The 16,090-nt window shown below is 32.4% G+C and overlaps 2 protein-coding genes across 2 annotated transcripts; both read left to right on the top strand.

The window, feature by feature from the left end:
• Positions 1–740: 740 nt before the first annotated feature.
• Positions 741–6,233, top strand: LOC106774108 (linoleate 13S-lipoxygenase 3-1, chloroplastic). Its single transcript, XM_014660954.2, has 8 exons — positions 741–1,428; positions 1,742–2,022; positions 2,588–2,828; positions 3,025–3,348; positions 3,893–4,086; positions 4,191–4,492; positions 4,599–4,865; positions 5,305–6,233. Exons 1-8 carry the CDS (start codon positions 1,035–1,037, stop codon positions 6,059–6,061), a joined length of 2,760 nt encoding a protein of 919 aa, XP_014516440.1. The 5' UTR covers positions 741–1,034; the 3' UTR covers positions 6,062–6,233.
• A 7,338-nt stretch (positions 6,234–13,571) lies between these two features.
• On the top strand, positions 13,572–15,757 carry LOC106774369 (cytochrome P450 71A1). Its single transcript, XM_014661345.2, has 2 exons — positions 13,572–14,730; positions 14,938–15,757. Exons 1-2 carry the CDS (start codon positions 13,816–13,818, stop codon positions 15,565–15,567), a joined length of 1,545 nt encoding a protein of 514 aa, XP_014516831.1. The 5' UTR covers positions 13,572–13,815; the 3' UTR covers positions 15,568–15,757.
• Positions 15,758–16,090: the final 333 nt, after the last annotated feature.

Genomic DNA, 16,090 nt, shown 5'->3' with positions numbered 1-16,090 from the left:
TTTCAATCATAAGAATATAATCTTACACTTTAAAACAAATTCCCTCTTAAACAAATAAATAAGTAATTTTAATAATTGTTTTATAGTCACTAGTACAAAAATAAAATATTAAAATAAATTTTGTTGAAAGCTGGTATCATTTCTTCATTTTAAAAGAATGTAAATATCAAACTTTTATAAAAAAAATTCGATCTTATAATTTATTAATGCAAACATATTACATTTATTTATTTTTATTTTGAAATTAGTCCTTAATTATCAACAGTTATACTACACACTTAAATCGTCACCATTAGATATGGCAACATTTGTCATTATAAGTGTTTTCTTTTTGTCACATATAGATTTTATAATCATTATTATTCAATACTTACTTTTTTCTCATAAAATTACTTACTTCTTTGCCTTTTAAAACTTCCAACATACTGCCTGTTTTCATTAAAATTTTATTTTACTTTTCAACCCCGAAGTCTTAGATATGATTAGTTTATTTATTTATTTTTTATTTATGTACTCTAACACAATGCATATTACATAGAAAATATAGTTTCTCTGAGAAATATTAATGATTAAAATTATAAAAATACATATATAAAGTTATTATCATACTTTTACATTAATTTAGACTAAAACATGTTATTTATTTTGACGTGAAGGCAGTATATGGTAATTTTTGCAATGTTGACCAAAACATAAATATTTGAATGCGGTTGATGATGAACACCATTTTTAGTTAAAGAGCACTACTCGAAGCAAGCTGAAAATAATTACAGAAGATGATGAAGGAAAAGAAAAGGAGAGAAAAAATGTGGACGGTGAAGTGAGATTCATGCTTGCCACCTTTATTAGTCTTCCTTTTCCTTCTCTGCACTGTATATAAAAGAAATCATAGCCAGCTATTTCCATTTCATTTCAACCGACACGCCACTACCCTTTTCTCTCAAATCTGTTTCAGTTCTTGCAAAGAGAGAGAACATACACAACCAAGAAAAAAAAAAAAAAAACTCCATAGAGGGTGAAGATTCAGAACAAACATGGCCCTTACAAAACAAATCATGGGTTCTTCATTGCTAGAGAGGTCCTTGTTTGTTCCTTCTTCTCCTTCATCACTTTTCAATCAAACTCGTTTCTTGGTTCCTCTGGAGAGCAAGAGAGTTGTGAGGGTAAGGAAGGCTGCAAAGTTTCCTGTGGCAACTATAAGTGAAGATTTGATCAAGGGTTCTTCTTCTTCTTCTTCACTATCATCTTCTTCCACTTCTTTAGTGTCTACAGAGAAGCCAGTGAAATTCAAGGTTAGAGCTGTTATCACAGTGAGGAACAAGATCAAAGAGGATTTGAAAGAGACCATTGTGAAGCATATTGATGCTCTGGCTGACAAGATTGGAAGGAATGTTGTCCTTGAACTTGTTAGCACCGAGATTGATCCAAGTAAGAATTTCCTTCTGCTGCTGTGCTGTCTCTCGCAAAAACTACTTCGTTTCTTTCCAAAACCATCATCTCTACCTACCCAGTACCATAAATGTTTAAGATTTGTTTCAAAAGTCTTTTTTTTTTCCCACCCCTTCTAAAAAAGTTCCTTTTTTTGGTATTCTTCAGCCCTCTGTACACAAATCGCATAAATAGTTCTTGCTATCTACTTGAAAATAAATCTTAATTATTTTTAAAATAATCTGCTTGAAATTGGTTGGTGATGAAGGGTTGTAAAGTGAACGAATCCTTTGGTGCCTTTTTTGTTTTGTAGAGACCAAAGCTGCAAAGAAGAGTACGGAAGCAGTGCTGAAGGATTGGTCAAAGAAGTCCAATCTTAAGGTGGAGAGAGTTAATTACACAGCTGAATTCATAGTTGACTCTAACTTTGGGGAGCCAGGAGCTATTACTGTGACAAACAAACACCAGAAAGAGTTCTTCTTGGAAAGCATAACCATTGAAGGATTTGCCACTGGACCAGTTCATTTCCCCTGCAATTCTTGGGTTCAAGCAAGAAAAGATCATCCCGGAAAAAGGATTTTCTTTTCCAATAAGGTAATCTAATTTTCCATTCTTTCTTTTTTTTCATCTTTTATTAAACTATTATTGTTATTTCTTTTATTTTGTTTTCCTGTCTTAATAGCAGGGCCCGGTAAAGTTAGTATTTATTCTGTACACCTATTAGACGACAATATTTGTTTTCTGTTTTTATTTCCGGAAAATAAAAGTCAAAGCAATATTTATGCTGGTATGGAGAATCTTGGAAAGGTCATAAAAGTCGAAAATCATTCTAATACCTTGCAAAAAAACATATTTAATTTATTATTTCAATGCCAATGCCTATGAGTGCGTGATAGTATAGTTTCCTCAAGAAAAGAAAAAGCTGTTCCATTATCATTAAAGTGGGAAAACCATTGAGTGATTCCTGTGCGGTTTTGCATGAGCCAATACCTTTGAATTGACCCATCAATTACTTCATCAATCAAATTGGAAACATCCACTATGTGCTCTGTGATAACTATGTATTATTCTACTAAGCGGTAGTAATATCATTTTTAACAAAAGTTACAATAATAATCATCTATTGACATTGTTTCACTCCTTTGATTTATTTGAACAGCCTTATTTACCTGGTGATACACCTGCTGGGCTTAGATTATTGAGGGAAAAAGAGCTGAGAAATCTCAGAGGTGATGGCAAAGGAGTGAGAAACTTATCTGACAGAATATATGATTATGATATATACAATGATTTGGGAAATCCAGACAAAGGTATTGAATATGCCAGACCAAATCTTGGAGGATCAGATATGTATCCATACCCAAGACGGTGTCGTACAGGCCGTGAGCCCAGCGACACAGGTAAATCAGAAGTAAATTATATGAATACTTTACTACAAAGTTTTGGAGCATCCCCCAGAAAGTTATTATCTTTATAGCTATTACTATTCCTCCATTTTAAGTAGGTGTAAGAATTAGAGATTTTTTTGCTGGTTTATACTTGATTTTGAAAAGAATTTATTGTGTAAAATGTAACCAAGGTTATTTGATTATGCAGATATGTATGCAGAGAGTCGTGTGGAGAAGCCACTGCCTATGTATGTGCCAAGGGATGAACGTTTTGAGGAGTCGAAGCAGAACACATTCACAGTGAAGAGGCTGAAGGCAGTGCTGCATAACTTGATTCCTGGTCTTAAGGCCAGTCTTTCTGCTAGCAACCAAGACTTCAATGAATTCTCAGATGTGGATGGCCTTTACAGTGAAGGGTTGCTCATAAAGTTGGGGTTGCAAGATGACGTCTTGAAAAAAATCCCTTTTGTCAGCAAGATCCAAGAGTCCAGCCAGGGACTTCTTAAATATGACACCCCTAAGATTATTTCCAGTGAGTAAATACAATTCTGTGTGCTGATTTCTATAGCGAATCTTTTATCAATATTCTTCTGTGCATGTTTAGTTTTTGAAAGCTTTCCGAGTATAGTTCTGAAACATCATGTGGTAAGTAATTCCAAGCACAGATCTTTGGTGAGGTTCGATGAGAATTGAATTTTAGTACTGTTGCTTTACCCTTTGATATTTTAATATAGCATGACAAAGAATACGGTAAACATCAGTAACAAGTGGACCACTAGAACGTGCCATTTGGCTTTTAATGTTTGTCAGTTGATTTTTCAACAAAGAAAAAGTTTCTGAGTTCAATTCAAACTCGGATAGATTGTTCGTTATCCGTGTGCGCTCTAAAGGCAACTAGTTAATTACTATCATTATTATACCATATGAAAGGCAAACCTGCATCAAATTGTTAAGTTGAATGTTTCACATGTGGGTGCAGTATTTTATACTGGTTAATATTATTTTAAACACAACTTGATTATTGGTAGCTTTGTTACTTTTTGGTAAACTAATGATCTCACATGTCTAACGTGCAGAGGACAAATTTGCATGGTTGCGAGATGACGAATTTGCCCGTCAAGCAATTGCAGGAGTTAACCCTGTTAGCATTGAGAAGCTCAAAGTTTTTCCACCAGTTAGCAAACTAGACCCTCAAATTTATGGCCCCCAAGAGTCTGCTCTTAAAGAAGAACATATTTTGAGTCAACTCGATGGCATGACAGTTCAAGAGGTAGCATCAATGCTTCTCACAATTTTGATTACTAACCATACTTTTGTTCATCAATTCTTCATTTCACCCCTTGAAATTAAATATTAATTTTCTTAATTATGCAGGCAATAAATGAAAACAAGCTGTTTATCGTTGACTACCATGATATCTACCTTCCTTTCCTAGAAGGGATCAATGCCCTTGATGGTAGGAAATCATATGCCACACGTACCATATTTTTCTCCACACCACGTGACACTCTCAAACCTGTGGCCATTGAACTTAGCCTCCCTTTTGCTGGACCTAGTTCTAGATCAAAGCGTGTGGTTACACCACCTGTTGATGCAACCACTAACTGGATGTGGATGCTTGCTAAGGCACATGTTTGCTCCAATGATGCTGGGGTGCACCAACTTGTTAACCACTGGTATGAGAACACTCACAAAACAAATACTGCAAAATTAGTAGTAGTAGTTATCAGTAACAAGTTAGGTAATTGAATTTTTTGTTTGTTTGTTGATATGTGTATATAGGTTACGTACACATGCAAACTTGGAACCATTCATATTGGCTGCTCATAGGCAATTAAGTGCCATGCATCCAATTTACAAGCTATTGGACCCACACATGAGGTATACTTTGGAGATCAATGCCTTGGCTAGACAGAGTTTAATCAATGCCGATGGAATCATTGAAAATTGCTTCACTCCTGGACGCTACGCTATGGAGATTAGTTCTGCTGCTTACAAGAACTTTTGGCGCTTTGACATGGATAGTCTCCCAGCAGATCTCATCCGCAGGTAATCCACACAATATCTAGATTTTTTTGTTGTTGTTGTTGATACTGTTCACAGTTTGACTTTAAATGAAAGTGGCCTAACCTAACTTATACGGCAAATAGTAAACGGTCGGTGTTCTTGGTCATGCATGTCAATTTCTCTCCTTATAGAACATTGACACAAAAATACATGACAAATCAGTATATTGTTTGGAAAAATTATGTATAGTCTGTATAGTTTTTTTTAATATAACTGGTTACTGTAATTTCATAATCAATTCTCTTGATACTTGTTGTCAGCACCCAACTGATTGAATGAGTAAGATCCATAGTTACTTTTACCTTTACTTTTTGGGAAGTGGCCAAACTTTATTTTGTTATAGTGGTATGGTGCTTGCTTTTTTTGGTGCATGCAAATTTGCAATGAGATCTAAAGAAGATTTTGTCTTACGACATTGCAGGGGAATGGCAGTAGCTGACCCAACACAACCACATGGTCTAAAGCTAACATTGGAAGACTACCCTTATGCAGCTGATGGACTACTAATCTGGTCTGCCATAGAAGACTGGGTTCGGACCTATGTGAACCATTACTACCCTCATGCAAGCATGATATGCAACGACAAAGAGCTACAAGCTTGGTACTCGGAGTCAATCAATGTGGGTCATGCTGATCTTAGGCATGAAAGTTGGTGGCCTACATTGAACAACGGTGAGGATCTTGTCTCCATTCTTTCGATATTGATCTGGAATGCATCTGCACAACATGCTGCTCTTAACTTTGGGCAATACCCTTACGGAGGGTATGTGCCAAATCGTCCACCACTGACGAGAAGATTAATACCAGAAGAGGGTGATCCAGAATACGCAAGTTTTCTTGCTGACCCTCAAAAATATTATCTGAATGCATTGCCTAGCTTGTTGCAAGCCACAAAGTTTATGGCTGTGGTTGACACACTGTCCACTCACTCACCCGATGAGGAGTACTTGGGGGAGAGACAACAACCTTCGATTTGGTCAGGTGATGCTGAGATCATTGAGGCATTCTATGATTTCTCTGCAAAGGTTAGACAGATAGAGAAGGTTATTGATAGCAGAAACCTTGATAGGAGTCTAAGGAATCGATGTGGTGCAGGGGTTTTGCCTTATGAGTTGCTTGCTCCTAGCTCTGAATCTGGTGTTACATGCAGAGGGGTACCCAATAGTGTCTCTACATAACTATCTTAAACTAGTCAATAAGGGACTCATCTCCCACATTTTGATAAGCATTTATCTATATTTGCTTGCCTTACTACCTACTACTGTTCTCAGTCACTCCATGGATACCCATTTTGTACCTACATTTTATCAATATATATATATATTGTAACCTAGGGTTGTATAGTCTGTATATCAAAATTAATCTTATATATAATTAATCTTTACTTAGGATATAATTTAAGATTTTATTTTTCTTACAATGGGAATATAATTGATTATTATATATAATTAATTTATGATATGATTGACATAGGACATTGATGTGATTGCGTGTCCAAGATGATATGTGGTACTAATAAACTTAAACTATAATATCTCATACTAATCATTTCAGTAATTTCAGTTCACGGAAATTCTAACATATATATTTCTCATACTTTATGAATAAAAATAATTCGCTTTGCGAGTAGAATCATGAAAACTAAAACATAGGCAACATATAATTTATAGTTTTAGATAGATCAATTTTTATATTAAATAAATAATAAAATATAGTATTTTTCTTTAAGAAAAATAATTATTCATTTTCATTTAATTTAAATTTGATTCTTCAAATTAAAAAAAAAAAAATCTTACAACTTATGTGAAAACTTTATCATAAAATAAACTAATTTCATTATAATTTTTTCAATAATTTTTTTAACTTAACAACTAAAATGTCAACATCCCAAATCAAACATAATAACTTATCAATTGTCATTCAAATAACAACCACAAATTTGACCATATTAAATATCATTATAATTTAATTCTTTCCTTTATCTTAACCGCAACATTAACACACCATGATGCTCCACGTAGTTTAACTCTCAAAATTAGCTCTAACTACGTAAAAAAATGATGGGACAGATGTTGAATAAAATAAAGAAATGAAGGTGACAGATGTTGAATAAATATTTTGAAAGTATCAAAATAGATGAATTAAAATTGTTAAATGTATAAAATATACAAAAACTAAAAATAAATTATTTATACATGTTTGAAAAGAAAAAAAATGGAAGGAGCCTCCCTCATGCCAACTAAGATTAACATTGACTTAAAAGAAAAATTTACTCTAATCATAAATCTAATCAGATAAATGTATTGCTCTAAAGGTCTAAAAATCCTAAAATAAGCTGAGATCTTATAAAACATGAAAGATGAAGTTAAAATATAAGAAAAAAGACAAATAAAAACTATGATGTTTTTAATAAAATAATAAAACTCGATTAAAAGAAATTATATTTATACTTTAATATTTTTTAATTAAATAATTGAATATAATTTATAAAACTATTTCTACTTTTAATCGATTTTTTAATGATTACATAGTAAAATGATAGTAATGTTTTTGTTAATGCAAAACATTTCATTTAAAAACTAAAACTTAAACTTTTATTATGTGTTGAAGCTAATCCAATGGAAAGGAAGATAAGTTACACGGTAGAACCGAGCATGTGAATGTGTAAGAAAATGTTTCTCAAATGTTCGATTCCGACAATAGTTGACCAGAGTTAAGATCTAGTTAATGTCGTCAATTGATTAAGATTTGTATTAATGATTATTAAGAAGTAAATTAATTTGTCAAATTCTTATAAACGCGTCAGAGTGTATTCTGTGGGTCACTCTCCATTTGAACCGACCGGTTAATGGTAGCATAATCGGCAACAGATGGTTATGCTCATCTCATTTCATCATAAACATATTAACAAATTTTAATTTGTCAACCTTCAAATACAAATTATCATCTATATTTCTTTTAATTTAAAATCTAAAATATTTTGACTTTTGTTTCCTCTTAAGCAAACCGAACCTTGGTCACGAAAAGGAATTAAATTCGTTATTGGGATATCAAAATGAAATTACGTTTTTAAAACAGTCATTATTTGATAACTTCGAAATGATATAATTTATATTCAATTAAACGTGCTTTTTAAAATCTTTGTAGAGTATTTTGAATAAATGACATGATATCCCCATTTTAATTAAGATAAAACAAATTAAGCAAATAAAAAACGTATTTTTAAGTAGGAAGAAAGAAGCATAACTCTTACACCCAATTTATAAGTACAAGTTTCTTCAAACATTTACTAATAAAAGCTGTTTATATAAGTAACATGAAATATAGCTCAAAAGAATCCCTTATAATCCTATTCTCCCACCATGTAAATATTTAATACTATTATACAATTAAAAGTTTATTTAGTTTCATATTTCTTGCCTTTAGAAACAACTCTAGATATGTCTTATTGTTATGTTTAAATTCAGACACATGTCAGAATATTTAATTAACATAAAAAAATATTTTACTTTTATGTAAATATTTTAAAATAAAATTATTTCATTATTATAACTTGCTCCTAGTTATTAAAAATTCAAAGATGAAATGGAAAATGTTTGAAAAAACATTTTTCTTAACTAGAGAAGATTTTCAATAAAATATTAAAAAACAACTGATAAATTAATTTTTAAGCTAATATTTTTAAAAAGTAAGGGAACGTATTAAAAAAACTTCACAATAGTTTGACTTATAATGTTTCTTTATTTACTATATGCCTAGGGAAATCAGTTAATGTCATTATATTTTATTAGTCTCAATAATTTTGTTAAAATATCTTTATTTATTCATAGCGTGAGCAAATCTCATATTAAATAAAGTATAAAAATTTGTCTACATCTAAAAAATATATTTTTTTCATGAAGATGTATTTGGTAGATATATAACATGAAAAGGACAACATTTACTTGAAAAATGAAATTAACGGACTCACCATTTTCTTTTCTTTTTTTATGAAAAAATTGATCTTATTTGTTTAACAACCACAGTTTTGTCGCATTCACAAAGTGCTTCTAAAGAGACACGTAACTGTTCAAAACATTCTACTATTAAACTTAATGTCACTGTCTCCTCTTACATTCATAATTTTTTTTTTATTAATTTAACAGACATATATATGAATTTTGATAAAGTGTATTCTATAAAAACATATGTCAATAAGCAAATAATTAAATGATTGATTACAAATTGCTTAAAAACGCTGTTCTTAGAATTAACTATGAATAATGATTTTTCAAAGTCTCTATTACGAAGAATGTTTCACAAAATAAAAAATATATTATTCACATATAATTAACCTGTTATTGTAATTTCTGAAATCATGCTCGATTCAATAGAATTTTTATCGTATTAAAAAAATGATTTCATAAAGTGTGAGTGAGGGATAAGTAATATAATATATACATAAAAAAGATACTTTAGGCTGGGTTCTTTTGGTAAGATTTGAGGGAGATGATTTGAATGGATTTGAGTGGATTTTAGGATAATTATTTTGTTGTTTTTTCAGTGAATTTGTGGGTAATTGAGAGTGGATTTGAGAGTAAAGTTCGTAAGAATTAGTGTAGGATTTGATTGATGTGACAGATTTAAAAAATTTGTTTAATAGGTAGAAATTGGAGATTACCAAAATACCCCTAGTTATTAAAATAATATAAAATGATAATTGTTAAAGTTATATTTAATTATAGAAATGTTTATAGTGAGAAAAATTTGTAATTTAATAAATTGAATCTAAAAAATACTTGAAAGTTTATAAATATAATTTTAAAGAAAATTAATAAAATACTTTTCATAAAAATAATTTTAAATAACAGAATAAAAAAATTAATAAAATAATTAAAAGAATATTTTTTAGAAAATTATTATTTTTCTTTAAATATTATTTTTGCTTAAATATTATTTTTTAAGAATATAATTTAACCGTGGTATAATTATTATTATTTATTACTAATTAAAACATATTAATTACGTTTTTGGATTATAGGATTACGTTTTCATATGAAATAAAATATTTTTAATTTGAAATTGATTGTAGTATGATGGAATTATGAAATTATAGGAGGATAGAAAAGATATTTCGTGTGAAATACCTTCAAATCCAAGCATATAAGCGAGGATAAAAAAAATGATGTATCCCGCAAATCAACTGTATTCTTTATTTCTAAATCCTCAGAAGCGAACATGATTTAATCCTCCATCTGTCCTTGCAATTCTTCGTTAACAGTGAAATCAACCCAAACGAACATAGGCTTAGTGTGATCACGTGAAACGAGGAGTTTCTGTTTCTATCACTAGTAGTTGAAAATAACATAAAAAGAAACATCAACTTTTGAAATTTGATATAAACACTCAATTAATTATAAAAAAATAATAATTAAGTGAAACATTGAGAGAATGAAAATAAATTTACTGTCTTCATTATTTTATAAATCTCAACAAATTTACTTAAAATTTTGAAACGAAAATAATATAAATAAGGTTAATTTAAGAAATTATAATCGAGGTTATGGATAACAAAGATAGGGGTTGCTCCCTCCACCTCCCCGTTTCTACTCTCCACCTCCCCAAATTTCTGTTTTTTTTTTTCTATTATAAAAATATCCTTCTTTTTTACCTTTTTAACTTTTTTATTTTAATGTTATTTTTCAGAAAGTGTCTAGAAAGAAGAAACAGTCGAAGAACGAGATTTTTCCCGAATATGGAAAGATGAAAGACGAGTTCCCGTCGTGGGTTACCCCTAAAGAGCGGAAGTTGCTTCAAGCTTTGGTGAATGAAACGAAATTCGACCTTGTTGTGGCCAAAGATGGTAGTGGCAACTTCACTGCTATAGGTGAAGCAGTGGTTGCAGCTCCAAACTCCAGCGCGACCATGCAAGTATACTACCACCTTATCCATCACGTTATCACCTTCGGTACTATGTTTTCTTTTCTTTTTTGTTATTTGGAACTTGTTAAACAAACTTTTTAATATTTTTATATAGAATTACTAGAAAAATTAAACTAAGAAGTAAGATTCACTAAATCTTGTAATGTATGATAGATGATAGGATATTAAATGATGCATTGAATGCATTTTCAGAATAAAAGTAAAAACCCGTAAAATAAATAGTTTGTGTAATATTAATATTAAACTGGTATGATATAATGGAAAACCATGGCATTTATCTGGCTTAAATTGTTTGACGTTTCATGAAGTGGTAAATTTTTGATATGTGTAGATTTGTTATACACATAAAAGTTGGGGCATACTTCGAGAACGTGGAGGTAATAAGGAGGAAGACCAATCTGATGTGGGTCGGAGATGGAATTGGAAACACTAACAAGACCCAACTCAGTATTTGGGATTTTTGTTTACTGAAATATTTAGCGTTCCTTTATTAGGATAGGGTCAAATCTGTAACTTTACCCTTATTATTAAACTTGATGCTTTAAAATGTTTTGTGTGTATGTGGCATTTGAGAGGAATGAAAACTGAGAGACTTAAGAGAGGAGGAGAAGCACTGAGAAGCTTCGAGACGCTCTGCTAGGGCACACGTCCCCTACCACCGATCACCGTCTGACACACGCACCAGAGACAATGGAGATGTATATCAGAGACAGAGGACACACAAGGTATTGAATTTCTTCTATATATTTCTCATTAAAACTTCTGAATGAAAATACAGTATTTATACATGATCTGAAAATGATAAAACTGAAACTATGCGTTTTGTTTATTCTCAACATCCTCTGTTTTCCATTTTGTGTTAAGGCTCCAAAAACTGAGGTGGTTCCTACTGCAGCAAAGAATATAACTTCTTCTAACAAGAAAACTCATAGTGGAAGTTATATTCTTTTTTTAACAAGAGAAAAGATCAAAAGCTTACAAGAAAGAGAAATGTCGGCAGTTTCGTAGTGTTGCAGGTTTTTGATTCTAAAGCAGATTTTTGGTTAAACGGATGTCTTTAAACGGATGTTGATATTTAAACGGATGTTGATATTTAAACGGATGTTGATATCCGTTGATGGATGCCATTGAAGGTTTTCTACGTCGATTTAGGTTACGTATTCGCGCTTATTCATGTCACATAGTAGATTGAAATTTGTCACTCCAACGATTGGAAACCTCTCACTCCCGTTACTCTCACATCTAAAGAAAGATAAAAGAAAGAATTCCCAACACGAGTGAGAATGAGGGCATGAATTCAGAACGAATATAAGATTGAGAGTACCAAGCATGAATGTAAAAGAGAATCAATAGGTTGTATGAGAGAGTGGGTAGAATTTATAAAATTTTAATCCTAAAAATAAACTTTTACTAAAGGATAAATTAGGAATAGAAAAATAAAGTGAGAGATAAAAAAGGAAGGGGGAGGTGAAGGAAGAAAATGGAGAGGTGCATGTAGCAACCCCCCAAATCTAGACATTCCCTCAGGCCCAACTTCAAGGCCCATTATAGATTAAACTCATCTAAAAATATCTTATCTTATTCTTATTTTTTTAAATATATTCTTTTAAAAAGATAGTTATGAAAAAGAAAAAAAAACTCATCTTAAAAGTTATTATTTATGTTGTAGAACGCTTATTTAAAAAAAAATTATTCTAAATCAATTCTTTTAAAAAAATTTGTCTATAAAACGTATTATATATGCACTAATGGAAAAAAGACATTTTATGACGTACAAAAATGACATTTTATGACGTAGTTCCTGGGAGTCATAGTTTTGGGCGTCATAATAAGTCTGCGCATTTTATGATGCAGCAGAAATTTATGTCATAATAGCTTGAACATATTATAACGTAGTTTCTGAAATCGGTCATAATATGCACGAAAGATATTATGACGTAAAATTTGTTAATACGTTATAATATGTAATTTTTAAAATCAACATATTATGACGAACATTGTTTTGTACGTCATAATATATTTTTTTTAAAAAAATTATTAGAAGAATTGCCTATTAAAAATAAAAAAGAATTAATAAATAGAAGAATTCAAAAATAAATTCAAGATTTATATACTGAAAAGTCTGAACTAACACATTCCTTAAAATATGAAATACATTGACCAAGACAGGGATGATGAGATAAGTACTTTCTTGCTTAAAAAGAGTAACTCTCCGATTACTTTCGTCTTCCAAGAAATAACTTGAGCTCCTAACAAACTAACAGTTACAGAAACATCATTATTTGGGAGAATGAGTTGGGGTATTCCATTCTTGTCTTTGACGAGTTCGACAGATTGAAGAGGAGTCATGGTGTGATGGTGGTGGTCTTTTACGTTATAATAAGTTCGTGAAAAGTATTTTTGAGAAAAATACTTCAAAAATTTTATTTTAAAAACTTACCCTGAAAAGTATTTTATGCATTCTAGAAAACTACCAGAAAACTTATTTTAAAGAATTGATAAAAACAAATGATATTTAATATAAATTTTTTACGTTCATTTAATATTATTTTTTCTAAAAAATTACAAACACTCATTCTTTTGTAATTATTTTACTTTTTTATTAAATATATCTGTCCTTTTGTCATTATTTTAAAAAGAAAAAGCATAAGGACATATTTGATTAGTTCCACTGAAAATATACTTTATCAACAACCATTGCAGTTAGACAAAACACAAAAAAGTGGGTTGATTATCATACGATCAAAGTTTAGAACTGTGGAACACGCAGGCACAGGGACGAAGCAGGTTCCTCCGTTGACGGCGAATACCAAGACTCACTTTTAAGCTCTCTTTTCAAGTCAATCATGAAATATCACAGAAACAATCTCAATTATTTCTATCTCTCTCACTACTCAACCCAATCATCTTCTTCCTTTAACAACCACACTTCTATAACTTTCCCACTAACTCCACCATTTTCCATATAAATACCCCATTCACTCACTCAAACTTCCATCACAACTCTCCAATGGCACTACAATTCCCATCACCCAATTGGCCTTCTACAGCTCCAGCTTTTCTCGCAGCCTTTCTTCTTCTCCTCCTCTTCCTCCGCCGTCTCCGCCGCCCCCGATACAACCTGCCCCCGGGCCCAAAGCCCTGGCCCGTTATAGGCAATCTCAACCTAATCGGTTCCCTCCCGCACCGCTCCATCCACGAGCTCAGTCAAAAATACGGGCCCATCCTTCACGTCTGGTTCGGGTCAAATCCGGTGGTGGTAGGCTCGTCTGTGGAAATGGCAAAGGCCATTCTGAAAACTAACGACGCCACCCTCGCCGGCAGGCCCAAATTCTCTGCTGGAAAATACACAACCTATAACTACTCCGACATAACTTGGTCCCAGTACGGCCCCTACTGGCGCCAGGCCCGTAGAATGTGCTTGATGGAGTTGTTCAGTGCAAAACGGCTGGAAGAATACGAATACATTAGAAAAGAAGAGTTGCGTGGTCTGCTTAACCATCTCTTCAATTCCGCAAACAAAACAGTTTTAATAAAAGACCACCTTTCCAGTTTGAGTCTGAACGTCATAAGTCGCATGGTGTTGGGGAAGAAGTACCTGGAAGAGTCCGAAAACGCCATCGTTTCGCCCGAGGAGTTTAAAAAGATGCTTGACGAGCTGTTTTTGCTTAATGGGGTGTTGAACATTGGAGACTTTATTCCTTGGATTAACTTCCTTGACCTGCAGGGTTACATAAAGAGGATGAAGACTCTCAGCAAGAAGTTCGACAGGTTCATGGAACATGTCTTGGACGAACATATTGAGAGGAAGAAAGGTGTTAAGGATTATGTCGCAAAGGACATGGTCGATCTTCTTCTACAACTTGCCGAAGATCCTACTCTTGAGGTGAAGCTTGAGAGGCATGGCGTCAAAGCTTTTACTCAGGTGCTTATCACACCCCACTCTTACTATTTTCCATCACCCATCATACTTTACTTTATCAATGACGTGATAGCTTACCTAAGCCATTTTCACACTCTTGTATAGTTTTTTACATTATCTTAACTTTTTTTAGAAATAAAGTTGCATTATCTTCACGGTCCTTTTTCCTGTTAAACTATTAATGCACCTCATCTTTTATGCATAAACCAGGACCTAATAGCAGGTGGGACTGAGAGTTCTGCTGTAACAGTAGAATGGGCAATATCAGAGCTACTGAGAAGACCAGAGATTTTCAAGAAGGCAACAGAGGAACTAGACAGGGTAATAGGAAGAGAAAGATGGGTAGAAGAGAAGGACATTGTGAATTTACCTTATGTTAATGCAATATCAAAGGAAGTGATGAGGTTGCACCCTGTGGCACCAATGTTGGTGCCAAGAATGGCAAGAGAGGATTGCCATGTTGGAGGGTATGACATCCCTAAAGGGACTCAAGTGCTTGTGAATGTATGGACCATTGGAAGAGATCCTGCAATTTGGGAGAACCCAAATGAATTCGAACCAGAGAGGTTTCTGGCTAAGGAGATTGATGTGAAAGGTCATGACTATGAGTTGCTGCCATTTGGTGCTGGCAGAAGGATGTGTCCAGGGTACCCTCTTGGTCTTAAGGTCATTCAAGCAAGTTTGGCCAACCTCTTGCATGGATTCAACTGGAGACTGCCTCAGAATGTGAAGAAAGAGGATTTGAACATGGATGAGATTTTTGGGTTGTCTACACCTAAGAAAATTCCTCTGGAAACAGTTCTTGAACCTAGACTTCCACACCATCTTTATTCTCTCTGAGAAATGCATCTGGCTATAGCTTTTCTCTCTAGTATCATCATAGGAATAAAGGGTCTTGTCTTGTTTAATGTTTGATCACAAAAAAATTTCTGTTTTATGTTTGCTGCAATAGAATCATGATGTAATGAGTGCAATAACACATGTATAAGTTGAAGTAGTCAAATATGTTTTACACCTTTTCATATAGAAATCTTCATACAATATATACTTGTAGGAAATTAATATTTAAGAACCATGTTTCATTTGGAAAATAGTAAATGTGTACAACAGATATTTGGATCCGTACACATAGAATAATTAAAAATAGAAAATTAAAATAAAGGAATTGTCACATTGAATTTGATAATTCTTTTAATAATAATATATACATCCAACCTCGTATTACTTTAATATTTAAAATGAATTCATTTGTCTGTCTTATCAACAGATGTGAAGCATGACTGAATTACAAACATAGTGTGACACTGGTCGGCATTCTTATAAAAAAAAAAGAAAGAAAAAGATAATTTTACACAACTTTTTT

Source organism: Vigna radiata, chromosome 9 (assembly GCF_000741045.1).
Source record: "Vigna radiata var. radiata cultivar VC1973A chromosome 9, Vradiata_ver6, whole genome shotgun sequence".
NCBI lineage: Eukaryota > Viridiplantae > Streptophyta > Magnoliopsida > Fabales > Fabaceae > Vigna > Vigna radiata.
This window is presented reverse-complemented; position numbering and strand designations above follow the sequence as displayed.